This window comes from Geotrypetes seraphini, chromosome 1 (genome assembly GCF_902459505.1).
Source record: "Geotrypetes seraphini chromosome 1, aGeoSer1.1, whole genome shotgun sequence".
Taxonomy (NCBI): domain Eukaryota; kingdom Metazoa; phylum Chordata; class Amphibia; order Gymnophiona; family Dermophiidae; genus Geotrypetes; species Geotrypetes seraphini.
Window position 1 is genome coordinate 385918532 of NC_047084.1, and position 27129 is coordinate 385945660.

At 45.6% G+C, this 27129-nt stretch overlaps 1 protein-coding gene across 5 annotated transcripts in view; it reads right to left on the minus strand.

The window, feature by feature from the left end:
* The window catches only part of GAK (cyclin G associated kinase), a 652499-nt gene that overhangs the window by 366942 nt on the left and 258428 nt on the right, over positions 1 to 27129 (minus strand). For all 5 annotated transcript variants that reach the window (XM_033916764.1, XM_033916747.1, XM_033916757.1 and 2 more), the window contains 3 exons: positions 26401 to 26524; positions 16437 to 16486; positions 16203 to 16351 (listed from right to left, as the gene is read on the minus strand). In XM_033916764.1, coding sequence (XP_033772655.1) covers positions 16203 to 16351; positions 16437 to 16486; positions 26401 to 26524 — 323 coding nt within the window. The remainder of the gene's footprint in view (positions 1 to 16202; positions 16352 to 16436; positions 16487 to 26400; positions 26525 to 27129) is intronic.

Here is a 27129-nt window from a genome sequence, read left to right on the forward strand (position 1 = left end):
CTTTGCCTCCACTGGAAATGACCAGTTATCTTCTTTTGTAACCCACCTTCTATAACTCTTTTGTAATCCGCCTTAAATCGCAAGGTATTGGCGGAATAGAAATCTCTAATGTAATGTAATTGAATTGCACAAGCTGAAGCGGGACTGGGTTTCCCATAGTGTATTTTCATCTGCCAAAGAGACTAATGGGGTGTAGCTATCCTGTTGGCTAAGAAACCCCCCTATTACCGTAATATTTCAAACCTCGGATAGCAATGGGAGATGGGTATTGGTGACAGCGATGTTGCATAAGGTTAAATTGGCTTTTCTTAATGTTTATGACCCAAATATAGCTGATGTTTCCTTCTTTCAGGATATATCCCAAGCCCTTACATCAGCAGACTATGAACATGTAATTGTAGGGGGAGACTGGAATTTGTGCTCGATGCTTCCTTAGATAACAGATCACAGGCATCATACAGAATTCCCAAAACTCATTCTGCTCTTCTTACTTTGATGAGGGAGTTTAGACTGTCTGATATTTGGAGACTGTAGCATCCAACTACCCTAGATTTCACTTTTTTCTTGGCTCCCCACTCTCCATCCATGCGCTTGGATTATTTTTTTGTTTCCCGATCTCTGGTTCAGTCTGTCCATACTTCTGATATTGTGTTGTGTCCCATTTCTAATCATTTTTCTACTTCTCTGGTGTTGGATCTCAGTGCTGAGACCTTGCTTCCTTGTAGCTGGCACTTCAACTTGGCCTTGCTGGCCAAGCCCAGCTTTCTACAGCAAATTCCCAAATGGGTGACTGAGTTTTTTCTATAAATGAAACAGAAGATTTTCCCTATCATGTAATTTGGTACGCCTTCAAAGCTTATTTGAGGGGAGCTTTTACAGCTAAACTAAATAAGCAGAGGTATGCGGCCTTTGCATCTCTTGAGAATTCTATTAATCATCTTGAATGCCAATTTTAAAGAGCGCCGGACCCCAACACCAATAGACAGTTGATGAAATTGAAATTCCAATATAATACATTGTTAGTGGAACGTGTGGGTACATCCTTGCTTCGGGAACACACATTCTATTATGAGCAACATAATAGAGCTGGTAGATTATTAGTGAATTTTATAAAAATTAAAAAAGAGAGTCAGCAGTTATCCAGAGGCACTCGTCAAGAGTGCCCTTTATCTCCCCTGCTCCGGCACATTGATCAGAATATTGATATACAAGGCATTTCAGTAGGGCAAACGTCGGTGAAGGTGTCGGCCTTTGCTGATGATGTCCTCTTGTATATTAGTGACCCACGGAGTACTTTGCCTCATGTTTTCCATCTCTTATAGACCTATGTCTCCCTTTCTGGATATGCTGTAAATTGGGAGAAGACCAAGGTCTTGGCTCTTAATTCATTTTGCACCCGTGAGATGATTACATCTTTTGGGCTCACTTGGTGTCTTCATGATTTTAAATATTTGGGCATTTGTTTTAAAAGCATGTGGGAGGACACTATCCAGCATTACTATAATGCTGGACAAGATTCACTCCTTATACAATCCCTTGTGGTTTACATGGTGGGGGAGGGTGGAAGTCATTTGTACAATTATGGCTCCTCAAATCCTCTATGTTCTCCAAATATTGCCTATTTTTTTAAGGCAGTTGACAAGCTTCTCACTAAGTTCCTCTGGAGATCTCATCCTCCCCATATAGCCCTTACTAAACTTAAGCGGCCACAGCGTTTGGGTGGGGTGGGCTTTCCCGATTTCTCCCTATATGCTTCGATTCAGACTTTGGGTGGCTACAGTTGAACAACAGGATTGTCCTTGTTTGGTCTCTCTTGAGCGGCAGTTAATTTCTCCGTATCCGATACCCCTATCTTGGGAATGGTGAACTTGCCCTTTAGGTGTCATAATGTGGTATTAAGAACTACTCAATTGGCTCTGCAGTATCTGGGGTCTGCTTTCTCTATCTCCCCGTACTGTACCCTGGGCTCCCCTAGACTGTTAATAGGCAAATGTACTTTTTTTTTTTTTAATGTCCTGGGCTCAAATAGGCATTTGGTATTTAAAGGATGTCTTTCATGATAGGAAGCTTTGTGTCTTTTTGATTTTGAAACAAAAAATTAATTTACCTTCTCATTTTCTTTCTCGTTATTATCAACTACTTCATTGCACAGCAGCTGCATTTGGCTCTAAGTCTGTACACTTGAGTTCTGTGTCCTCCTCATTCTTTGATTATTTATTTTCCTTGGGGATTAAACCTATTCTTTGTCAACTGTTTATAAAATGCTATCTAATGTGAAATGTAAAGCTAGTTTACTGATTTGGTTCGTCTGGTAACAAGATTGTTTTTTGACATTGTCAGATAAACAATGGCAATATTTTTGGCAGAGATGCAATAGACCCTTGCAGTCAGCCTCTATCTTACAGACTTTGTACTTTGTTTCTCATAAGGTGTTATGGACTCCAACTAAGCAATGTAGGATCCGACCTCTTACATCCGCCTTTCTGTACTTCTCATAAAATCTATTTGTTTTTTTCTTTAGTATAATCTTTTGTAAACCGTATAGAACTTATGGTTATGTGGTCTAGAAATTTGTTGTTATGTCATTCAGCACTGGGGACTTTTCAACATCTGCTATTTGACTGCTCCTTGGTCTTCGTTTTGGGCTGAGGTATGAGGGATCATTTGCTCTATGCTATCTATTACAGAGAGTCTGCAATTATACTGTACCACCTGATGTGGCGTCCCTCAAGGCTCCCCTCTCTCACCATCCCTATTCAATGTCTACGTTAAGTGCCTTGAGTCAACAAATTGCCGACCCCAATGTTCACACCTTCTCCTATGTAGATGACCTCTACCTCCTATGGGTAGCTAAAGACTCAGTACCAGACACAATTCAGTACATTACTATACTAATAGAAGACAAACTCAGCGCTTCCTCAAATTGAATAAACAGAAAACAAAAGAGCTCTGGTTTGGCAGCCAAAACACACCACCTCCACAGGAAATAACCTTGAACACGAGCAAGCAGATACCTATATAAGCAGATCATTAAGGGTGCTTGGGGCAATACTCAGCTCCAAATTGACCATGAGAGACCCAGTCAACTCACTGGTCAAGAAGGTCTTCTTTTTTTTAAGACAGCTGAGAACAATCAAATCAGCCATAAGCCCAAAAAACTTCAGGACAGTGACCCAAGAAGTCCTCCTCCCCTACTTGGACTACTGTAATTCCCTCTACTGCCGCATCGTAGAGAAAGACCTTAAAAAAACTGCAGGTACTCCAAAACACAGCAGCAAGGCTCATCCTTCACAAAACCACTATTTAAGGAATTGTACTGGCTACCAGTTAAAAACAGGGTTCCGTTTAAAATTGCATGTATGGTCCATAAAGCCATATATGGAAAAAAACTCAGCCGGACTCACTGTTGCCATCCCAGTCTTACAGTCCTTCAATGACTCAAGGACAACTTAACGCTGGAAGTTACCACTCTCTTCACCACACCAGGTCCGCAGAAAAGCTCTCGAGACCACCTTTGAATTCCAAGGACCCAAAGTCTGGAACAAACTTCCAAGCAGCTTACAATGACTTACCACACACTTCCAATTCAGGAAGGCACTGAAAAGACATCTATTCTCTTCAATGCACTGATCTTTTACTACATATTCATGTACATAGGAACATAAAAATTGCCGCTGCTGGGTCAGACCAGTGGTCCATCCTGCCCAGCAGTCCACTCAAGTGGAGGCCCCCAGGTCAAAGACCAGTGCTCTAAATGAGTCCAGCCTCACCTGTGTACATGCCAGTTTAGCAGGAACTTGTCCAGTTTAGTCTTGAACCCCTAGAGGGTGTTTTCCCCTACAACAGACTCCGGAAGAGCGTTCCAGCTCTCCACCACTCTCTGGGTGAAGAAGAACTTCCTTACGTTTGTATGGAATCTATCCCCTTTTAACTTTAGAGAGTGCCCTCTCGTTCTTCCTACCTTGGAGAGTGTGAACTGTCTGTCTTTATCTACTAAGTCTATTCCCTTCAGTATTTTGAATGTTTCAATCATGTCTCCTATCAGTCTCCTCTTTTCAAAGGAGACGAGGTCCAGTTTCTCCAATCTCTCACTGTACGGCAACTCCTCCAGCCACTTAACCATTTTAGTCGCTCTTCTCTGGACCCTTTCGAGTAGTACCGTGTCCTTCTTCATGTATGGTGACCTGTGCTGGACGTAGTACTCCAGGTGAGGGCGCACCATGGCCCGGTACAACGGCATGATAACCTTCTCCGATCTGTTCGTGATCCCCTTCTTTATCATTCCTAGCATTCTGTTCACCATTTTCGTCGCCGCAGCGCATTATGCAGACGGCTTCATCTATTTGTCGATCAGAAATCCCAAGTCTCTTTCCTGGGAGGTCTCTCCAAATCCCACCCCGGACATCCTGTATTCGTGCATGAGATTTTTGTTACCGACATGCATCACTTTGCACTAATCCACGCTGAACCTCATTTGCCATGTCAATGCCCATTTCTCGAGCTTGATTATGTCACTTTGTAGATCTTCGCAATCCCCCTTGTCTTCACTACTCTGAATAACTTCGTATCGTCCGCAAATTTAATCACCTCGTTCATCATACCAATGTCCAGATCTTTTATAAAGATGTTGAAGAGCACGGGTCCAAGCACCGAGACAAACCACTGGTGACACTCTTCCAGTCCGAGTATTGTCCATTTACCCCAACTCTCTGTTTCCTATGCTCCAGCTAGTTTTTAATCCATTTGAGTATATCACCCTCGATTCCATGGCTTGCAATTTTATGAAGTAGTCATTCATATGGAACCTTGTCGAACATCTTCTGAAAATCCAGATATACAATGTCGACCGGGTTGCCCTTGTCTATCCGCCTGTTTACTCCCTCGAACAAGTGCAGAAAGTTCATCAGGCAAGACTTGCCTTTGCTGAAACCGTGCTGGCTGATCTTCATTAAACCGTGTCTGTCAAGGTGATCAATGATGTGATCCTTCATCAGCGCCTCTACCACCTTTACCGATACCGAGGTCAGACTCACCGGTCTGTAGTTTCTCGGATCTCCCCTCGAACATTTTTTTAAGATCGGCATAACATTCGGCACCTTCCAGTCATCCGGAATCTTTCCCGATTTGATTGACAGATTGGCTATCAGTTGAAGCAGTTTAGCTATAGTCCCTTTCAGTTCCTTGATGACCCTCGGATGGATGCCATCCGGTCCCGGGGATTTATCGTTCTTAAGTCTATCAATCTGTCTGCATATCTCTTCTAGACTGACCATCAACCGTCATTTCCCGTCTTCGTTTCCAGCATATAGTATGCTATGTATATCCTCTTTGGTAAATATAGACACAAAAAATGTGTTCAGTTTGTCTGCGATTACTTTGTCCACCTTTAGTACTCCCTTTATTTCATGGTCATCCAACGGTCCCACCGCTTCCTTCGCGAGTTGTTTCCCCTTAATATATCGAAAGAATGGCTTGAAGTTTTTCGCCTCCTTGGCTATTTTTTCTCATAGTCTCTTTTCACCCCTTTTACTGCCTTATGGCACCTGCGTTGATGTTTGTGCTTTTTCCAGTTTTCATCCGTTTTTGACCTTTTCCATTCCTTAAATGAAGTTTTCTTGTCTCTGATCGCTTCCTTCACCTCTACAATGAGCCACGCCGGTTCTTTGTTATTTTTCCTCTTGGATCCTTTTTCGATATGCAGTATATATAGAGAGATTTTGTGCCTCGGTGACTGTGTCCTTAAAAAGGGACCAAGCTTGCTTTAGCGTTTTTACAGTGCTTATCCTCTTCTCAATCTTCTTCCCCACCATAAGTCTCATCCCTTCGTAATTCCCTTTTCGGAAGTTCAGCGCTGTGGTTGTCATTCTGGACCGATGTTTTTCTCCTGCGTCCAGGTCGAAGTGGATCATGTTGTGATCGCTGCTTCCCAGTGTCCCTTCTACTTCTACACCTTGTGCCGGTCCTCGCAGTCCATTTAGAATTAAGTCCAGAATTGCATTTCCTCTTGTATTTTCTTTTACAAGTTATTCCAGGAAGCAATCACCTACAGCATCCAGGAACTTGGTCTCCCTAATGCAGCCGGCGGTGCCTAGGCTCCACTCTATCCCCGGATAGTTAAAGTCACCCATGATAACTGCGTTGCCTCCCTTGCAGTTGTGTTTAATCTCGTCCATTATTTCTCCATCAATTTCTTCAGACTGCCCTGGGAGTCGGTAGTAGATGCCAATCTTCGTTTCCAGTCCATTTGTTCCCAGAATTTTGACCCATAGAGACTCTAAATTATCCATCAGTTGTGGTGTGTTCTCTCCAGTAGATTCAATTCCCTCTTTGATGTATATGGCAATGCCCCACCTTTTTTTAATTTTATTTATCAATTTAGATTAAACATATCAAGTATAAACTTGTACAGAAAGCAGGATCTAAACAAAGAAAAGAAAAATCTAGCAATGCATTAAAGGAACTAAAATTATTAAGCTTATTTCCCAGCTCAAGTCCACATTTAGTTAGATCCAAGATATTATTTAACGGTTACAAGATAAACTTAACAGGAACATAGGCTAGCTGAACAGAGGAAAATATCACTTCATATTTCATGTTAGGGCTTTAGGTCTTATCCTTTTCTTTTTCCATGTGTGACAAAGAAAGAAACGTAGACAATTGGAAAGGTTCAAAAAAGACAAACTTTTGTGAAGAATAATGCACAACACATTTACATGGGTGACGCAAATAGAAAGTTGCCCCAAGGGCTAATACTCCAGGTTTTAGCAATAGAAATTCTCTACAACGCTTTTGGGTATCCCTAGATAAATCAAGGTACATTTGAACTTTCAAACCCAAAAAGTCTTTTTGTCTGTTTTTAAAGAATAATCTTAGCAGAAAGTTTTTATCCGGTGCCAAAGCCACTGTTAAAAGCAATGTTGCTGGTACCGCCATTTCCTTTTCAGACATCTCTAATATTGCTGATACATCCATTACCTCCTGTTTATTTCCTTGTTGATTTTGATGATTGTTAGGCAAATAGTAGACTTGAGAGAATGGAGGTATAATCTCCTCCTTCCAAAATTTCCATTAAATATCTCTAACATTTCCCTAGGGGATACCGTTGTTACCCTAGGGAAATTCACTAGTCTCAGGTTGTTATTTCTTGAAACATTCTCTAAAAATTCTACTTTTCTTCTAAGATTTGTGTTATCTTTGATAATAGTTTCTTGAACTTGTTTAGAAGTTTTAACATCCTGTCTAATATCATCCATAACCAATTTAGAACCAGTCACTTCAGTTTTTAATTTCTCAATTTCAATTGTCTGAATTTTTATTTTATCCCAGGACAAGCAGGCAGCATATTCTCTACATGTGGGTGACGTCATCCACGGAGCCCCGTCGCGGACAGCTTTTCAGGCAAACTTGATTGAAGATCTCAAAGTTTGCTAGTGCTGCCCACGCATGCGTGTGCCTTCCCGCTCTACTAGAGGGTGCATCCCCTTCTTGTGGTCTTCAGTTCTTAGTTTTCCACGGAGCCAGAAAGCCCTGTCTCTCTTCTCTGTGTTCTTCTAAGTGCCTTTCTAGCACCGTGGCTTCTTTATTTTGTTCGGGAGTCGCTGTGCGGTTTGTTCCTCGTTTTTCTACTTGATCGTGTATTTTTGTCTTTCGACTCGGTGACCGGGGGCTCCCGGTTCGCCGTGGCCGACTATCCCTTATGTCCCGGCCTCTTACCGGATTTAAGAAGTGCTTCCAGTGCGGTCGGGTTATTTCAATCACAGACCCGCACCGCTGGTGCATTCTGTGCCTGGGTGCTGATCACCCGATGGACTCCTGTCCCCGTTGTGCCACTCTTCAACCTTGGGCTCTTCGGCGGCGTAGGGCCAGGATTGCGGAGCTCTTCGCCATGGAGGCTGCTCCTGCTTCGACCCCAGTCTCGACCTTGGCCTCTGTCTCGACGTCGGCCCCGGGCAAGTCTCCCTCGACCTCGAAGGCCTTGGTGGCCTCAACCTCGAAGACCTCGGCTCCAGGTAAGTCTCCTCTTCTTCCTTCAGGGTCAGCTCAGCTACCAAAGAAGCCTTCCTCGGAGTCTCTGGCCATCCAGGCAGCAAGTGTAGTCCCGCCGGCCTCGACGAGACCACCCTCCAAGACCTCCAAGCGTGCTTCCACCATACGGGAATACTCTTCCTCGAGGTCGCCCTCGGTGGAACGCACTGTTGCGCCTGCCCGGCCTAACATGGTCATGGTGCCGATGTTTGAGGAGGTGCTTAAGGCGATAATCTCCTCGGAGCTCTCCTCCGCTTTGGCTCAGCTCGCTCCTGCCTTGACCTCGCGCGTTGTGGACCAGCCTGAGCGTCGCATCAAGGTTTCTCGGGGCAAGGTACGTCGGTCTCGGTATCTGTCCTCGTCTGACTCCTCGTCCCTTCCGAGGCGTGTTTCACCCTCGAGCCGGCCTCGGTCGAGACATCTTACGCCCTCGTCTAGGCGACTTGCGAAGCGCCCCCGGGACTCTCCCCCGAGGCGGGGTAGGTCCCCTGGTCCTCACACTACCAGGTCCATTAAGACCTCAGACCTCACCTTGTCTGCTGAGGTCACCTGTCTGGTCAAAGACCCCGATCCGAAAGGAGTCGGCCTCGGGGGGGTCCTGCCTCTTTTTTTCAGGGTTTGTCTTCGGGACGGGGTTCTCCGGGGCGGCGTCATCGGACCTCGGTGGTCCAGACCCCGGGGTCCTCCCCTCCGGGGACTTTTAAGTGCAGGGTCTCGTTCGACAACTCCCCATGAGGGGCATTCTGAGAGCAGGCCATCTTCCTTTGCCCGATTTGTTCAGGATATGGGAAAGGCGTTTAAACTTGGACCTCCAGTTGGATTCCAAGTATACCAAGGAGTATTTGGAGGAGATGGAACTTCCTTACCCTCCTAGGGAGTTCCTTGAGGCTCCCCTTGAATCCGGTGTTACAGCAGACTTTCTTTCGTAATCTGGAGACTCCTTATGCTATTCCGGCCATTCTTTCCAAAATGGAGTCTCGATACCGGACGGTGCCCTGCAATGGGTTTGAGAAGGCGCAGCTTTCTCACGAGTCCTTGGTGTTAGAGTCTACCCTCAAGAAGTCTCACCCGTCCCAGGTTTATGCAGCTGTCCTGCCGGGCCGGGAGGGCCGGACTAAGGATAAGTTTGGGAGACGCCTGTATCAGAACTCCATGATGGCGAACAGGGTCCTGAATTAGAATTTTAAGTTTACGTCCTATCTCAATTGGTGTATTAAGTCCCTTCCAATTTTCGAGGACAATTTGCCTGTCGTGCGGAGTTTCGCAGGCTTGTGGACACTTTGTCACAGCTTCGGCTGTACATGTTTCAGGCCTCTTATGATGCGTTTGAGCTCTCCTCACGGGTCTCAGCCTTCGCGGTGGCCATGCGTCGCCTGGCGTGGCTCCGCATTGTTGATATGGACCCCAACCTGCAGGATCGGTTGACCAATCTTCCCTGCTTGGGAAACGAGCTGTTCGATGATTCCATCGAGGCTGCTACCAAACGCCTCTCTGAACACGAGCGCTCCTTCGCTTCCTTGGTTCGGGCTAAGGTGAAACCCGCTTTGCCCAAGTCCTACAGGCTGCCTCCCCGGCGCTATCCACAGAAATTGACGCTGGCGTTTTCTCGCCCTCCTGCTCGGCGTCCGCAGCAGAAGAGGGCCCCTCCTAAGCCTCAGACCCCTGCGGCGACTAAGCCGCCGTCGTCTTTTTGACTGGCCAGGCGGGAGGGGGCTGGCCTCCTCCGTCCTGAGTTTTCCCCCTCTTCCAATCGGGGGTCGTCTCCACGCCTTTTATCAGCGTTGGGTGAAGATTACTACGGACTCTTGGGTCCTCTCAGTCATCCGAGAGGGGTACTCCCTCAACTTACGGGCTTTATCGCCAGACAGGCCTCCAGGAGAGTCTCTTTCCGACAGGGCGCAGCTTCCCCTACTACTTCAGGAGGTAAGCCCTCCTTCGCCTGCGGGCGGTGGAGGAGGTTCCACCTTGTCAACGGGGCTCCGGCGTTTATTCCCAGTACTTCCTGGTTCCCAAAAAGACCGGGGACCTTCACCCTATCCTGGATCTGCGGAAGTTGAACAAGTTCCTAGTTCGGGAGAAGTTCCGCATGCTTTCGCTTCCCATTTTGTATCCCTTGATGTACGAGGGGGACTGATTGTGTTCCCTGGACCTGAAGGAAGCCTACACTCACATTCCGATCCACCCGGCTTCTCGACGGTTTCTTCACTTTCAGGTGGAGAACCTACATTTGCAATATCGGATCCTCCCGTTCGGGCTCGCTTCATCTCCACGGGTCTTCAGGTTTTCCCATACCTCGACGATTGGCTTATCAAAGTTCCATCGAGGGAGGGGGTTATTTCAGCGACCCGTCAGACTATTATCTTCCTTCAACATTTGGGTTTCGAGGTAAACTTCCCCAAATCCCAGCTATGCCCGGCTCAGTCCCTGCAGTTTATCGGGGCCATGCTGGACACGGTCCGCCTCTGGTCGTTTTTACCTCTGCCTCGGCAGCCCGCCCTCCTGCGGCTGATTGGGCTAGTGTCTCAGAGGTCTTTGGTCTTGGCCAAGCAGATGATGATCTTCCTGGGGCACATGGCCTCCACCGTTCATGTCACGCCGTTCACCAGGTTACATCTTCGTGTCCCTCAGTGGACTCTGGCGTCTCAGTGGCGGCAGGATCGGGATCCTGCTACTCAGCACATTGCGGTGATTCCCTCCTTGAAACGCTCGCTCCATTGGTGGGCCAGCTCTTCCAATCTGTCCAGAGGTTTGCTCTTTCTCGTGCCTCCACATCAGAAGGTTCTGACGACAGATTCATCGATGTACGCCTGGGGAGCGCACCTCGACGGCCTTCGGACTCAGGGTCTTTGGTTGAGTGCGGACCATCGCAGTCACATCAACCTCCTGGAGCTGCGGGCCATTTACAATGCCATGGTGGCTTTTCGTCATTTGCTGCTGGATCGTGTGGTCCTGGTGTGCACGGACAACCAGGTGGCAATGTATTATGTGAACAAGCAGGGGGGTATGGGTTCCCTATCTCTTTGCAGGGAAGCCCTTCGTCTTTGGCAGTGGGCGATGCGCCACAACATCTTTCTTCGGGCGGTGTATATCCAGGGCAAGCAGAATTGTCTGGCGGACAAGTTGAGTCGCCTTCTTCAGCCGCATGAATGGTCACTTCATTCTCGCACTCTGGGGCAGGTGTTTGTTCGGTGGGGCACTCCGCAGGTAGATCTGTTCGCTTTGCCCCTCAATCACAAGTTGCCTCGATTCTGCTCAAGGATGTACTCCCTGGATTGTCTCGAGGAGTTTGCTTTCTTTCTCGATTGGACGAGACGGTTCCTCTATGCATTTCCTCCTTTCCCTCTGATTCTCAGGACGCTGGTACACCTCAGGTCGGTTTGTGCCACCATGATCTTGATAGCTCCTTGGTGGCCCCGGCAGCCGTGGTTCTCCCTGCTTCTCCAGCTCAGTGTCAGGGAGCCACTGCTTCTACCTTTTTTTCCTTCGCTAATGTCTCAGAGTCGGGGTTCACTGCTGCATCCCAATCTGCAGTCTCTGCACTTGACGGGGTGGTTCCTTTCCACCCGACTCCTTCCCTTGAGTTCTCTCAGTCGGTGCGTGAGGTTCTCGACTCTTCTCGGAAGGCCTCTACTAGGCTGTGCTATTCCCAGAAGTGGACTCGATTCGCCATGTGGTGTGCTTCTCACCGTGTGGAGCCTCTGTCTGCCTCTTTGTCTTCGGTGCTGGATTATTTACTTCATTTGTCTCGGTCTGGCCTCAAGACAAATTTGGTTCAAGTCCATCTCAGTGCGATTGCTGCCTTTCACCGGCAGCTTCATGGGAAATCCCTCTCGGTCCACCCGATGGTTTCTTGCTTTATGAGGGGCCTCTTGAACGTCCATCCTCCTCTCAAGCCTCCCCCTGTGGTGTGGGATTTAAATGTGGTTCTCACCCAGTTGATAAAGCAGCCCTTTGAACCCACTGATAGAACTCTTCTGAAATTCCTTACTTGGAAAGTGGTGTTCCTGATTGCTCTCACATCTGCTCGCAGAGTGAGTGAGCTGCAGGCTCTGGTTGCGGACCCGCCTTTTACTGTTTTTCACCATGACAAGGTGGTCCTGCGTACCCATCCGAAGTTCTTGCCCAAGGTGGTGTCGGATTTCCACTTCAACCAGGCCATTGTTCTTCTGGTGTTTTTTCTAAAGCCCCATTCTCATCCTGGGGAAGTGGCGCTTCACACTCTTGACTGCAAGAGGGCGTTGGCCTTTTATCTGCAATGCACCCAGTCTCATCGGACGGCTCCTCAACTTTTCATCTCTTTTGATCCTAATCGGTTGGGCTGTCCTGTCTCCAAGCGCACTTTATCCAACTGGTTGGCTGCTTGTATTTCCTTCTGCTACACTCAGGCTGGTCTCTTGCTGCAAGGTTGGGTCAAGGGGCATAGAGTCCGAGCGATGGCAGCGTCTGTCCCTTTCCTCAGGTCCACGCCTATTGAGGAGATCTGCAAGGCCGCCACTTGGTCTTCGGTTCATACCTTCACCTCTCACTACTGTCTGGATGCCTTTTCCAGGCGTGACGGCCAATTTGGCCGGTCGGTTTTGCGTAATCTGTTTTCCTAAATTGCCAACTCTCCCTCCGCCCTTTTTTTTAGTTAACTTGGAGGTCACCCACATGTAGAGAATATGCTGCCTGCTTGTCCTGGGATAAAGCACAGTTACTTACTGTAACAGATGTTATCCAGGGACAGCAGGCAGATATTCTCGCAACCCTCTCACCTCCCCGGGTTGGCTTCTTTGCTGGCTATCTGAACTGAAGACCACGAGGAGGGGATGCGCCCTCTAGTAGAGCGGGAAGGCACACGCATGCGTGGGCAGCACTAGCAAACTTTGAGATCTTCAATCAAGTTTGCTTGAAAAGCTGTCCGCCATGGGGCTCCGTGGATGACGTCACCCACATGTAGAGAATATCTGCCTGCTGTCCCTGGATAACACCTGTTACAGTAAGTAACTGTGCTTTCTGTTCAATCTGCTGGAAATGGGGGTTTATCAATTTAGGCAGATTAGCAACTAGGTCCCAAATCTCATCTAAAGTAATCTCCTGGGGTTTCTGTAACTGGGATATACAAAGTTCAAAACTTTCCTCACCAACAGATACAGATTCTCGTCGTTTTACCTCCTGAGTTCTGCCATCTCCTGCTCTCGTTGTTTCTTCCTCGGCATCCACACTTGAACTCTCCTCCGAATGCAGGGAATCTAGTTCCAAGCTCCTCTCTATGATCTTTCTGACCTCCGATGCAAGATGAGCTTCTGGAGGCTCATCTGCCCACGGAGAACTGTTAGTCCGGGGAGCTGGAGATGGCGCCCTAACATCGGGACTGAGGGTGGTCTCAAGATCCAAGGTGATCGCTTCCGTGCTGTTTCCACCGAGTGTCTCCAGCAGGGTAGTCCCGACTTGCTGTGAGCTTCCCTGCAACCGTCGCAGGAGCTCCTCGATATTGCTCAAAATGGGGGCTCCAGAATTTCACGAGGTCGCAGCAGAACTCCTTCCTCTCCGTTTGTGCATTTCAGCTTGAAGTAAGTAAAGAAAGGAAAACCGTATGCTATGGTGCTCCAGTTCATGGTGTTCAGCTAAGCTAGTCTGCAGCCATCTTGTCTCCTAGCCCCCACCTTTTTGAGCCACTCTGTCTCTGTGGTATAGTTGTATCCCGGTAGCAGAGTGTCCCAGACATTTTCCTCAGTCCACCATGTTTCCGTGATGCCGATGATGCCAATGTTATCATTTTGTACCATAGCTTCTAATTCACCAATCTTATTCCTTACGCTCCTTGTGTTCGTATACATACACTTGAGTTTATGACCTATTCCTTTCTTGCATTTCCTTCCCTCTTGTGTCCCTTTCAATCTGTCTTGCTTGTGATCCGGTGGGTCTTCCCCTCTACCTTACTGCACGGTATCCTCTGGTGATTCTTCCCCTCTATCATCCTGTACGGTATCCTCCGGGTATACCGGTTCCCGAACCATCGACTCTCTCTCTCGGTCGACTGTCAGCTTTCCCCTTTTTCCTAGTTTAAAAACTTCTCAATTTCTCTCTTGATGTTGCTTGCAAGTAGCCTTCTTCCGTCTCTGCTGAGGTGGAGTCCATCCTTCCTGTACAGCTTGCTCTTCCCCCAGAACGTTGTGCACAAAGTAGAATCCTTCTTCCTTACACCAGCACTGCATCCATGCGTTGACTGCTTGCAGCTGCATCTGTCTTTTCTCGTCGGCCCTGGGTACCGGCAGGATCTCCAAGAAGGCTATCCTTTGCACTCTGGTCTTCAGCTTTCTTCCTAGCATCCGGAACTGATCCTTCAGTACTTCCCTTTTGTAGTTCCTGCTGCTCACGTAGTTCTTCCCCACATGGATCACCACCGCCGTATCTTCTTCTACCACACTGTCGATGATCCTGTCGATGCAGCTCACAATGTCTTCTACCTTGGCACCTGGTAGGCAGGTCACCAAACAATCCAGTCTTCTTCCTGCTATGTGGCTGTTGACTTGTCTGATGATGGAGTCCCCCACGACGATTGCTGTCCTCTCTATCTTCTCTTGGTTCTCCAGCCGCAGGTCAGTGTCCCTGGTGTATGTCCATCTCTCCAGCCATAGATCCATGTCCTTCGTTCCCATCCATTTTCTCTAATCCTGGCATTGGCTTGACTGGACTCGTCTTCTTGTGGGTTCCCTCCGTTGTTTCCAGATCTTGTTGCTGAGTCACCCATTTCTTCCTGATGGTTGTCTGTAAGGTCCACACTCTCTGTAGGTGTATCTCGGCAGTTCCACTGTTGCTGTTGATTTGCCACTGCCTCCCTGTATGACTCCTCTATGAACTTCTCCAGCTCTTGGACTTCTTTCTCGATGGTGTCCTCTGTCTTGATGTTCTCTGCATCTCTGTCTTTCTCCTCCATTGCTTGAAGTGCCTCCATTTCTAGTATTTTGCCCTCCAGGAGTCTGACTTGTTTCTTCAGGCTCTCCAGTTCTTCGCAACGAGCACATACGTAAGACCGCCTCCCAGAGAGAAGATAGTCATACATATGGCAGATGGTGCAGAACATCCTGCTCCTGTCTGCTACTTCCATCGCTGCCTGCTTGCTGTCTGCTGGGGATGTCTTCTGTGTTTGCAGTGGCTATCCTCTGTGCCTGCTGTGTCTGCCTGGCTGTGTGTCCTCTGCGCCTGCTGTGTCTGCCAGGTTGTGTGTCCTCTGCACCTGCTGTGGTCTCCTTCTGCTCTCCTTTAGCGGTGGCTCGTCCCTTCTCAAGGCCCTTCGCAAAGGCGCTTTCGCTAAGGCGAGCGCCTTTAAAGCTCACCTTCGACGCGCGTTGAACAGCTGAGCGCTGTTGGCCCCTTCCCTTTTAAGTGGGAGCTTCGGTGGTCGACGTCGGGGTGGGGTGGGCGGAGCTAACTCTAGCAATTTCCCCCTGTAGTCTCCTGCCTCTGCTTCCCTCATGCGCTTTTTAGTTTTGGTTTTTGCTTACCTCTCCCTCTGCTGCTCTCTCCTACTCCTCTCTCCTGTTTGCCTGTCCAAGCTCTGATCGACTCCATTTGTTGGCCCCTCCCCTTTTAAGGGGAAGCTTCGATAGTCGACGTCGGAGGGTGGGCGGAGCTAACTCTCGCAATTCCCCCTGTGGTTTCCTGCCTCTGCTTCCCTTGTGCATGTGGTATATAACTCTGTTACATTTCTAATATTATGTAAGCCACAATAATTCCTAGTCGACATTTGCTGGATACAAGAATCAGTATGGTATGGTATGTTGTTTTCCTTTGTATCCATGAGCTGTTTATCGTGCTCCTTCTCACATATGTTTGTTCTGGTATCTCACCTCCTGATTGTTTCTACTTCCTTAATCTGTTATTATCGGACTGTGATGTACCGTTTAAGTGGACCTGTTATCCCTTCTGCAGCTATGAGATGTTGGTTATTGTTTGTGTTCTTTGTTTTTAAAAAACAATAAAGATATTTGAACATTAAAAAAATTTAAAATTCTAAGTGAAAGTGCTGCTCAATCATTTTACAGTAACAACCCATAGCAACAGCTGTGACAGTCAAAAGTGCAACTTAAATAATACAAATATGTAGTGACTGTTTAGGTTGCAACCCTGTTCAGGGTTGCAATCCACAGTTTGGGAAGCATTGCTATAATATAGTGAATAGTGAAATTACAAACCCGGTTATGAAATCTTGCAGGTCTGTATGTTCTTGGGGACAAATTATATACGGCATAGTGCCCAGGATGTTTGGAGTCCAGAAATAATCTCACGTCTTCTATATTATTCTTAATTGCAGATTCTACACCTTCTGCAGGAAATGACATCACTGAAAGACACCATCACACATATTACATGATTGCTTCAAACAGGTATATAAAAAATAATAAAGTAAATGATTCAAAATGGCATACCAGCAATTCTAGATGTGATATAAGAAAGATCCAACTCTCCTTTTGCATAACTGAAATTTAAAAAAAAAGATGATTTGTTTTTTCGAAGTCGAAAACTAAGCTAGTTAAGCGTAAATTATAAATGTTACCAAAAATTATACCTTAATCAATGTTTCTATTTTTATTTTACTTTTGTCTGTGTTTAATATGATCCTGGCAATCATCAAACAAAGCTGAAAGATGTATAACATGAATCTTTATGATCTGTCAAATTTCCTCAAGCTCTTTTGGGTTTTTAGTTCAAACAGAACCAGCTTCTATTAGGGTGTATCTCAAGATTCATCCCTGAGAGGCTTTAACCCAGGAAGCCCTATTATAGAACATGGGAGCTAATTCTTCCCTAATGAAAAATAAAACAGTGGATGATACAATTTGTAACAGGAGCTCAGCAAAGTAAACTGCAATGGCTCCACTGAAGTGTCTGTGCCTGATAAAGCAAACGTGCTTACCTGTAGCAGGTCTTTTCCAAGGACAGCAGATATATATTCTCACATGTGGGTGATGTCATCCATGGAACCCATTAAGGATACATACTAAGTGCTCTATTACTTTAAATTTTAAGGCAGTGCCCATACCGTCCATGAGCCTGTGTCTATGCCTTCTCGCTCCATGTTGGTAAGTATCTTTACTTCCTCTGAAGGGAACAGGGCCCAAAGGCCGGTAAAAATTAATACAACTCTGTAGGAAAAAGGGAAGTTAAATAAAATGAGAAAATGACAAAACAGAAAGCAAAAAATGACAGGAAGGCACCAAAAATCAAAAAGGTTTAACCTGCTGAGAAGAACACTTAAAGTACAGCTTTTCAGCTCTATGAAAAACAAAGAATTGTAGGTCTTGCGAGCTGTCATCGGGCAGGAAGATACCGGTATGCACACAGTATGAGCACTGCCTTAAATAACATTGCACTTGTGAGTTCCATGGATGATGTCACTCAGATATGAGATTATACCTACTTGTCCTTAGAGAAATATATTATACAAAATGAAGCAAAGACAGGTAGAGTAACAATAGTGTAAACATTTGAAGTAAATAAACCCGTGGAGGAGCATAATCGAAAGGAACGTCTAAGTTCGTTTTCATCCAAGTTGCAAGTCATCCAAAGTAAAAAACAGCTTAGGACACATTTTTGAAAAAAAAGTTCAAATTATTTTCCGTTTTGAAAATCGTCTAACTATATGTCCTGCCGATCTGATCATCCAAGCTGCTAAATCGTCCATTTTTATACCACATTTACGTCCAACATTTCGTCCAAGGCAAAAATGCCTAGAAACTGACCTTTTGGATGTGGGAGGGGTGTACAAAGTGATGGGCTGAACAACCAGACATGGCACCTAAATAGTGGGATACCTTATAGGGCACTGCTGTGAACGTCACAAAAAGGGTGCTATGTCTTCATCTCACTACAGCTCCCTTATAATGGTGAGCCCCCAAAATCACCTCCAAAATCCCCTAGACCCACCTATCTACCACCCCAATAACCCTTATGGCTGCAGAAGCCACTTATAGGGCAATACAAAAGAGTTTGTGTTGGTTGTTTTTTTTTTTTAGGGGAGTGCACATGTTTAACCAGCAATGCAGTGATTACAGTGGCTTATGGGCATGGGCCCTCCTCTCCATGGGTCCCTAACCCACCCCCAAGACGACTTAAGCCGCCTCTGTGCAGGTCGACTAGGCTTTCCTATGCCAAGCTGCCAGGTGATAATGGTCTGGAGGCTGAATTTTAAAGGTGTGATTACGATTTTTATAGGGGGTGGGGGGGGTCGGTGATCACTGGGGTAGTGTGTGGGGGTCTGCAGTTTGTGTCTGCAGTGCTTATCAAAAGGAGAAAGTAACATCTGCTGCACATGGCCTAATATTTTGCTTAGTCCAGTGTTCAGAAACAAGATAATATCCAACTATGCCCCAATGCAAGAAAGTAAAACATTCTGGCAGAATCATATTGTCAAGTAGGGGCTAGCTTTGGGGCTGATACTTAGCGTTGTAAGCGCTTCTTACCACCTCCCGCTCGCTGCCATTTAGGTTGTTTCTTCAACATAGGTAGTGCCAAAGTTGGCGGTACAGCTTCCATCCCTTCAATCCCATCCAATATCTAACGTACTTCCTCACAGGTTTTATGAGAAAATAGCTTCCCTTGGTAATAAAATGAAAGTGCAAGAGATATTTCAATGTAATATTATTGGACCGGAGATGTTAGTAACCAGTCTGAGATCACGCCTGTGCTTCAAAGTTGCAGCTGTCAAGTCCTGATAAACTTCGATATATGTATCCCTAACAAGACCATCCATGATACGGACCTTGTGCATAATCAATTCTTTAAGTTTAAATTTTCAGAAACAAGCAATAATGTCCTTTGCCACATTAGATCGAGCTGAACCCAAAGTATGGTGTGCTCGATCTATTTTTATCTGTTCCGGCGCCAAAGGTACCCCCATCTTCAGCCAGAATATGGCCCACCAATTTTTTACCACAGCTTCTGCATTCGAATATTCCAGAGTTTTAGGTAAGCCTCAGAGCTATAGATTCGAACATCGACTTTAATTTTCAAGTCTTCCAACTTACTTGCAAGGTCCATCTGAGAAGTCACAATTTCTTTTACTTGATCGCACATCGTTGCCATCACCAAGTGCTGCTCTTCTAATTGTGATTCAGCTTCTTCGACTCGGGCACCCAAGTTTTTAATTTTAGCACGGAGATCCGTTGCTAAGGAAGAAATATCAGCACAAATGACCCCCAAATCATTACGGATCTCCTGCATCTATGCACGAATCTAATCCAGGGATTCCAGATGCACCGCTTCTACCATATCTGCAATAGGCCCATCAAGATCTGCACATGGCATTGTTCCCTACTGCTGCACCATTGTAAGGCCCTGTACCTGCTGCGGTTGTTTTCCAGATTAAAAGGCGTAATCCTGCGCAGTGAGGCTGGACTCATTTAGAGCACTGGTCTTTGACCTGAGGGCCGCCGCGTGAGCGGACTTGCTAGGCAGGATGGACCACGGGTCTGACCCAGCAGTGGCAATTCTTATGTTCTTATGCAGTTTCTTGTGGGCGCCAAGATCAGAGGACATTGAAGCAGCTAAACCAAAATATACGATAAAGAAATGCAGCGCTTGATATAATCCAAACACTGGAAATGCTTATTTTAACGCTGGGCTAGCATGGAGCTCTCCGATCAAGCTGCCATTCAAGGCACTGATGTCACTTCCTCTCCCATTTAGAAGGATGAATGGCAATAGATTGATCTGTGTAATCAATAGGTGAATTGGAAAAACACTGTATAATTTGCAATGTACGTGTAAACCAAAAAATATCAACTCTGGTCTGAAAGGCATTGTATTTGCATGATCGAACAAAACTCAGGCCCTTCTAGAGCACTTCAATATCTGCTTGTGTTAATTCTTCATTAGAAATGCTGAAAATAGGAATATCTAAATCTGAATTGGTCGACTGTTGTTGTACAATGGTATCGGATTGTGATAGAATGTGTACCCTTGTTGGTATGTTCTCCTCCGGCCTCTGGATTGTCCTTGGTACCAGTTCTTTTTGATTGATTGATGAACTCTCCTCATGGTTCAGAGTGAAGCCTTCTCGCCCCAAATTCTCTCTAAAAAAGATGGATTCACCATAGGCTTGTTTGGTTTTGTTTTTTTTGTCTAGAAGTATTGACTGGACTGTAGAAAGGAGATGTGTATAAATCATCTGAGTTGCATCTCTTTTCCTTCCTTTTTCATTATTTAGAGTTTGTTCCGCTTGAGCAGGTCTATTGGTTGAAGCAGCATTATATTCATCAGCCTACCTGCTTGAAGTTATAGACCCGAGCTTTTGAAAAATTATAAATGGATCCTCTATTATAATCTAATTCATCTCTCTTTTATTTTTTGTTCGTCTTTTAGTTCACTTTGAACTTCTCTAATCGTTTATTAATGTCTGTATGAACACGAACAAAGTTCAGATCAGCAGTGTTTAATGTGTCTAATTTATTTTGAACAACAGTGTCTAGACATTCACTCTTTTTCTTAGTTGTCTTTGCCAGCAAGATCATTAAGTCTAGTAAACATTTATTTACAATCGCATACCATTGATCTAAAAAGGATTGGTCATCCAGAAGCATGCTGGGTATCTTCTGTATTCTAAGACCGCTAGGGATTTTTTAAATACAAAAATAACTAATCAAACCAAAAAAATGCATCTCATTCCTAATAGAATTCTTTTTCAATTGAATGACAATCAATCTATTATTCTTCTAATGATGGATTACTATCTTCCAGATAGGATGTATCTTGAACTTGTAGTAATCTCTGTAAATGTTCTTCTGTGAAGCTGAGCATGTGGTCCCAAGGTTGGAAAGTCAACTTCAACTCAAGAGAAGACCAAACGGGTGAACAGAGAAAGCCTTGCTTTATAATACTAACAGAACAGGAGAAAAGGTAAGGGAGATATATTTCCAAACAAATAAGAGTCTTTATTCTTATTCAGAACACAGTCCCAGCTAGGATCCAAGTTTTGGCATTACTAAATGCCTTCCTCAGGGGACATTACAAGACAAATCCATGTATCCATGTTTTATATAACATATAAAAAAACATGTGTGTACATGTATATCAATATAAAAACATATGTCTAAAAAAAATTACATTAAATAAACATGAAAATAAAAACATACAAATAAAAAGCATATATAAATCAGCATAGGTAAACAACATAACTTACTAATGTGTAAAACAAAATATAGCCACTAGTAGCATAATGAATGTGACTACAGAAAAGCAGGTAGAACCTGTTCCATCTACAGTCAAACCTTGGTTTACGAGCATAATTCGTTCCAGAAGCATGCTTGTAATCCAAAGCAGAGAATGACACGGGGAAAAAAAATCTGTCCCTGTCACTGCCCCGTCACAGTCATCCCCTTCACCACCCCGTCACTGTCACTGCCATCCCATTCACCGCCCTGTACCCGCAGCATCCATACAAGCCTCAGTACTGCAATATTTCGCTTATTCCTTCCCTATAAATCAAAGTTCTGGCTGTTGAACTGGAGAAACAGATTTTCAGCTGGCAGGGCTTTGTTTATAAATTTTTATCAACACAACTAATATACTACTTTATCCTAAAGCGAAAAAAAAAATAATAGAATTTTTTTTCTACCTTTGTTGTCTAGTTTCTGCTTTCCTCATCTTCTCATTCAATTATTTCTATCCATTGTGTGTCTTCTCTCTGCGTCTTCCATTTGCTCTGTTACTGTGCCTTTCCCTTCACCCTCCCCCCCCCCAATTGGTCTGGCACCCATCTTCTTCCCTCCGCTCCCCAATAGTCTGGCATCTGTCTTCTTCCCTTCCAGCGTCTTCTCCCCACTCTGTCTTCCACATTTCCCTTCAGTGTCTGTTCCTCTCCACCCTCCTTCAATGTCTGTTCTATTCCTTTCCACCACCACCCTTCCCTCCCTCCTTCACCATCTAGGAGAGCCGACAAAGGGGAATGCCACCTTGGACTTGGTCCTAAATGGCATTACTGGTCAGACTAAAGAAGTAGAAGTCATGGTCTCGCTAGGGACGAACGATCACAACATGATCAACTTTAAACTAGACGATGGGAAATGGAAACGTATCAAAACCTTAACCACGACCCTCAACTTTAAGAAAGGAAGATATGATAGCATGAGAGCCATGGTAAAAAAAAAAACGGCTCAAGAAAAGGATGTACACATTTAAAACGGTAGATCAGGCATGGTTCCTACTGAAAAATACTATCACGGAAGCACAAAGGCCCTGATTCTGTATAGGACACCCGGAAGAGGTGTCCTATACAGAATCGGGCCTACACTAACCCTGATTCTGTAACCGGCATCCATGTTACAGACACCGGTTAGAGAATCAGGTTAGATTAGACACGACCGCTACACTTATCAGGGCAAGGGATAAGAATAGCGGCTGCCTGTCCGATCGCCGGCAGGAGGGTGCCAAACCCCTCCTGCTGGAACGCCGCCCCCCCCCAAACTCACAATCGCCGGCAGGAGGGTACCCAACCCTTCCTGCCGGAAAGCCGGACTCCCTCTGGACCCCCCATGCTAACGACCTCCCTACCCCATTACTCCCCTAACCTCTCCCTCAACTAACCTCCCCTCCAACTAACCTTTAAATGTTGGTCGGCTGGACGGGTCTTGCTGCCGTCCAGCCGACAGGCCCGTCTTGTCGAAATGAGACGGGCCCGCCCCTTCCCAGCCCATCCCCGCTAAGTCTAAGGCCTGATTGGCCCAGGTGCCTACGAGCCTGGGCCAATCACACCTTAGGGTTAATTGGCGGACCCGCTATGCCTTTAAAAAATAGAAACGCGAAAGAATAATCGAAGCTTGGAACAGCCACAAAGACGATCAGAAGAAATGTCACAAGGCGGTGAGGGATGCCAAAAAGGCCTATGAGGAGAAAATAGCGCAAGAGGCCAAAAACTTTAAGCCCTTTTTTAGATACGTAAAAGGGAAAAAACCTGCAAAAGAGGCAGTGGGTCCGCTGGACGACCAGGGAAGAAAAGGGTACATCAAAGAAGACAAACAAATTGCAGACAGACTAAACTCCTTCTTTGCGTCTGTCTTTACAAAGGAAGACATTACATCAATACCTGAAACAGTGAAAGTGTTCAAGGGAGAAAAAGAGGACAGTCTCATCACAGTAGAAGTGGTTTGGACCAGATATACTACCAGATTGACAAACTTAAAAGTGACAAATCCCCTGGACCGGATGGAATTCACCCGAGAGTATTAAAGGAACTGAAGGTAGAAATCGGAGAACTACTGCAAAACCTTGCTAACCTGTCAATTAGAACTGGACAGATATCGGACGACTGGAAGATAGCGAACGTCACCCCAATTTTCAAAAAAGGATCAAGAGGAGAACCGGGCAACTAAAGACCGGTGAGTCTTACGTCTGTCCCTGGAAAGACGGTTGAAGCACTAATTAAAGATAGCATAGTCCGGCACTTGGATACACATGACATGATGAGAGCCAGTCAACATGGCTTCAGGAAAGGGAAGTCATGCTTGATGAATTTACTACAATTCTTTGAAACAATAAACAAACAAATCGATAACGGGGAACCAGTGGACATAATATACTTGGACTTCCAGAAAGCGTTCGACAAAGTTCCACACAAAAGACTTCTCAGGAAATTACAAAGCCATGGAATAGAGGGAAACATACTAAGGTGGATAGGCAAATGGCTGGAAAACAGAATGCAGAGGGTGGGTATAAATGGGAAGCTCTCAGATTGGGAGAAAGTGACTAGCCGTGTGCCCCAGGGCTTGGTTCTTGGGCCCATCTTATTTAATATTTTCATCAACGACCTAGAAGAAGGAATGTCCAGTGAAATCATCAAGTTTGCAGACGACACAAAGCTATGCCGCACAATCAGATCACAAAAGGACAGCGAGGAACTACAGAGAGACTTGAGCCAGTTAGAGAGATGGGCAGAGACATGGCAGATGAAGTTTAATGTAGAAAAATGCAAGGTAATGCATTTAGGCAGAAAGAACAAGGAGCACGAGTATAGCATGTCAGGTGCAACCCTGGGTAAGAGCAAACAAGAAAAGGACCTGGGGGTACTGATAGATAGGACCCTGTGCGGTGGTGGCAAAAAAAGCAAATAGAATGTTGGGCATGATAAAGAAGGGAATCACGAGTAGATCGGAGAGGGCCATAATGCTACTTTATAGAACAATGGTCAGACCACACATGGAATACTGTGTCCAACACTGGTCTCCCTACCTAAAGGATATAAAACTACTGGAGAGGGTGCAGAGGCGAGCAACAAAGCTGGTAAAAGGTATGGAGAACTTGAACTACAAAGAATGACTTAGAAAACTGGGACTGTTCTCCCTTGAGAAGAGGAGACTGCGAGAGGATCTGATTGAGACTTTTAAAATAATAAAAGGAATTGACAAGATAGAGCAGGATAAAAAGTTATTTACGATGTCAAATGTGACTAGGACAAGAGGTCATGGACTGAAGCTGAGTGGGACAAGCCCAGGATAAATGCCAGGAAGTTCTACTTCATACAGCGAGTGGTGGACACCTGGAACGCTCTCCTGGTGGAGATTGCCACGGAACCCACCGTTCTAGGATTTAAGGACAAGTTAGATGCACATCTCCTCGAAAGATGCATAGAAGGATACGAGTGACTAAATTTTCACCAGGTTACACCTGGATGGGCCTCCGTGTGAGCAGATCACCGGACTTGATGGACCTAAGGTCTGATCCGGAGATGGCAGTTCTTATGTTCCTTTCTACCACCCTTCAGCTCCCCTCACGCGGCCTATCTATCTACCTCCCTCTTACCTTCATGGCACGTTACAATGTAATTTGTGCAAACTGCTGGAGCCTGTGAGCTCGGTTCTATCCCCACAAACCATCTCGCTTCTGTGTTCCTATTTTCCCCATTTCTAATATCTCCCCTATGTATCTGGCATTGCCCCCCCCCCCCCGTGTCCATATACCATCCCCATGGCATGTATGTCCCCTTTATGTCTCTATCCCTATGCCCCCATGCACATAATCTTTCCCCCCATGTATGCCCCCTTTATGTCTCTGTCCCTATGCCTCCATGCACATAATTTCCCCTCTGTTTCTGTTACCTTCCTGTGTCCAGATTTCCCCTCTTTTCCTCTTCCACAGCAATGTGTCTCTTCTCTTCAACCCCATGTAGCTTCTTTCCCTATTTCTTCCCCCCCCCTCTCGCTTTCAGCATCTGGCTCACCTGCCTTCCCTCCCCTTTCTTTCCTGCTGTGTGTTTCTTTCTCTCCCTCTTCATCCCCTTGGCCCAGAATCTCTTTCCCTTTCACTCCCTCCTTCCTAGTGTGAGCCGGGAACAAGCGTGATCGCCCCCTCCCGCCCGATCACAGCGTTCCGCCATCTCCCTCCCTCCACCTCACCTCACCTTAGATGCCGAGTTTACTGACTTTCTTTTTCGCCCAGCCGCACGCTTTCAAAAAGCCGCACACGCACAGCTACTCAAGTTGTTCAATCTTCTCCTCTGACGCAATCGGAAACAGGAAGTTGCAGCAGAGGAGAAGATTGAACAACTCAAGCAGCCATGCGTGCGCGGCTTTTTGAAGGGCGAAAAAGAAAGTTGGCAAACTCAGCATCTAAGGTGAGGTGGAGGGAGGGAGATGGCGGAACGCTGTGATCGGGCGGGTGGGGGCTGCTGGACCGCGTAGGGTGGGTGGGGGCTGCTGGACCGCATGATCCTTGATTGCCTCACTGCGGAGACAAGACCATTCACCACTCCATGGGGCGGTGAATGGCCTTGTTCCCGTCTCCGCAGCGACCACTATATTTTCTCTCCCCGTTTCAGCTGGTTACCCGCACCTAATCGCGGCTAGCCGCAGGTAACAATCACCGTGTCTTTCTCTAATCCAGAGCACTCATATATCAAAGCAAATTTCCCCATAGGAAATAATGGAAACTCAGACGATTCGTTCCACAACCCAAAAACATTAATACAAAATACTCTATGTACTTGTATTTCAAGACCATGCTCATTTAGAAAAGGCACTACACTCCCGCAGTGTCAGAGAGAGAAGAACCATCGGCTCAGTTGTGATATGTGTATACTGTATGTACTTGTATTGCAAGACATTGCTTGTATATCAAGTTAAAATTTAATAAAATGTTTTGCTTGTCTTGCAAAACGCTTGCAAACCAAATTACTTGCAATCCAAGGTTTTACTGTATTATCAAAACGAACCATCCATGTTAGGTCATGAGCTGAGTTTCTACAGACAAAGTTAATAGATATGTCTTGTAGGAGACAACCTCTCTACTAGCAAGGTCTCCATTCTTTTGCCATCTGCAAACATTATTTTTCTCATGAAAGTAGCAGGGAACACCTTAAAAAAAAAAAACAAGAAAAAAGCTATCACAACATATTGCACTTACTTGGCTACGGACTGGATAACTTTAGAAGATGTATCCTTAATGTTGCTCAAAAATCTCTCTGTTCCTCCTTTAAGAATGTCAAAAAATCCTCCATAAGACTGATCACTATCCAAGCTTGTTAAACCTGTATTGCAAATGAAACAACAAAATAAAAATTGTAGACTGCAAAGCAGCAAAACAAACCCAGTTCAAAGTTTGGGGTATTTTATTTCCTGTTACACTGCACAACAATTTTTTGGTTAAGTCTTGATTCCTGAAAAGTTTTTGGTGATTATGACAGGTACCAACTTGGTATGCTCAAATATGGTTTTGGTTTTACTGCATCACGTAAGAACTATGAGAAATAGACATTTTTATGTTTACTGACAATAAAATATATAGTCAAGTTTACGTTTCGCACAAGCGACTAAATGAAACAGAATTAAAAGTGTTTTGCTCCCGAGTTTCTTTTATATTCAGTGTCTGGTGCATCACGTTGTAGCATCCAACAATAGTCGGCAAGCATTGACGGATTCCAATTGCCCTGGTATCGTTTCTCCATCGTAGCTATGTCTTGATGAAACCTTTCACCGTGCTCGTCACTCACAGCACCGAGATTTGCGGGGAAGAAGTCCAAGTGTGAATGGAGGAAATGAATCTTGAGTGACATATTGCACTTCATTCTCTTGTATGCTTTGAGAAGTTTGTCTACCAGCTGAATGTAGTTTGGGGCTCTGTAATTGCCCAGAA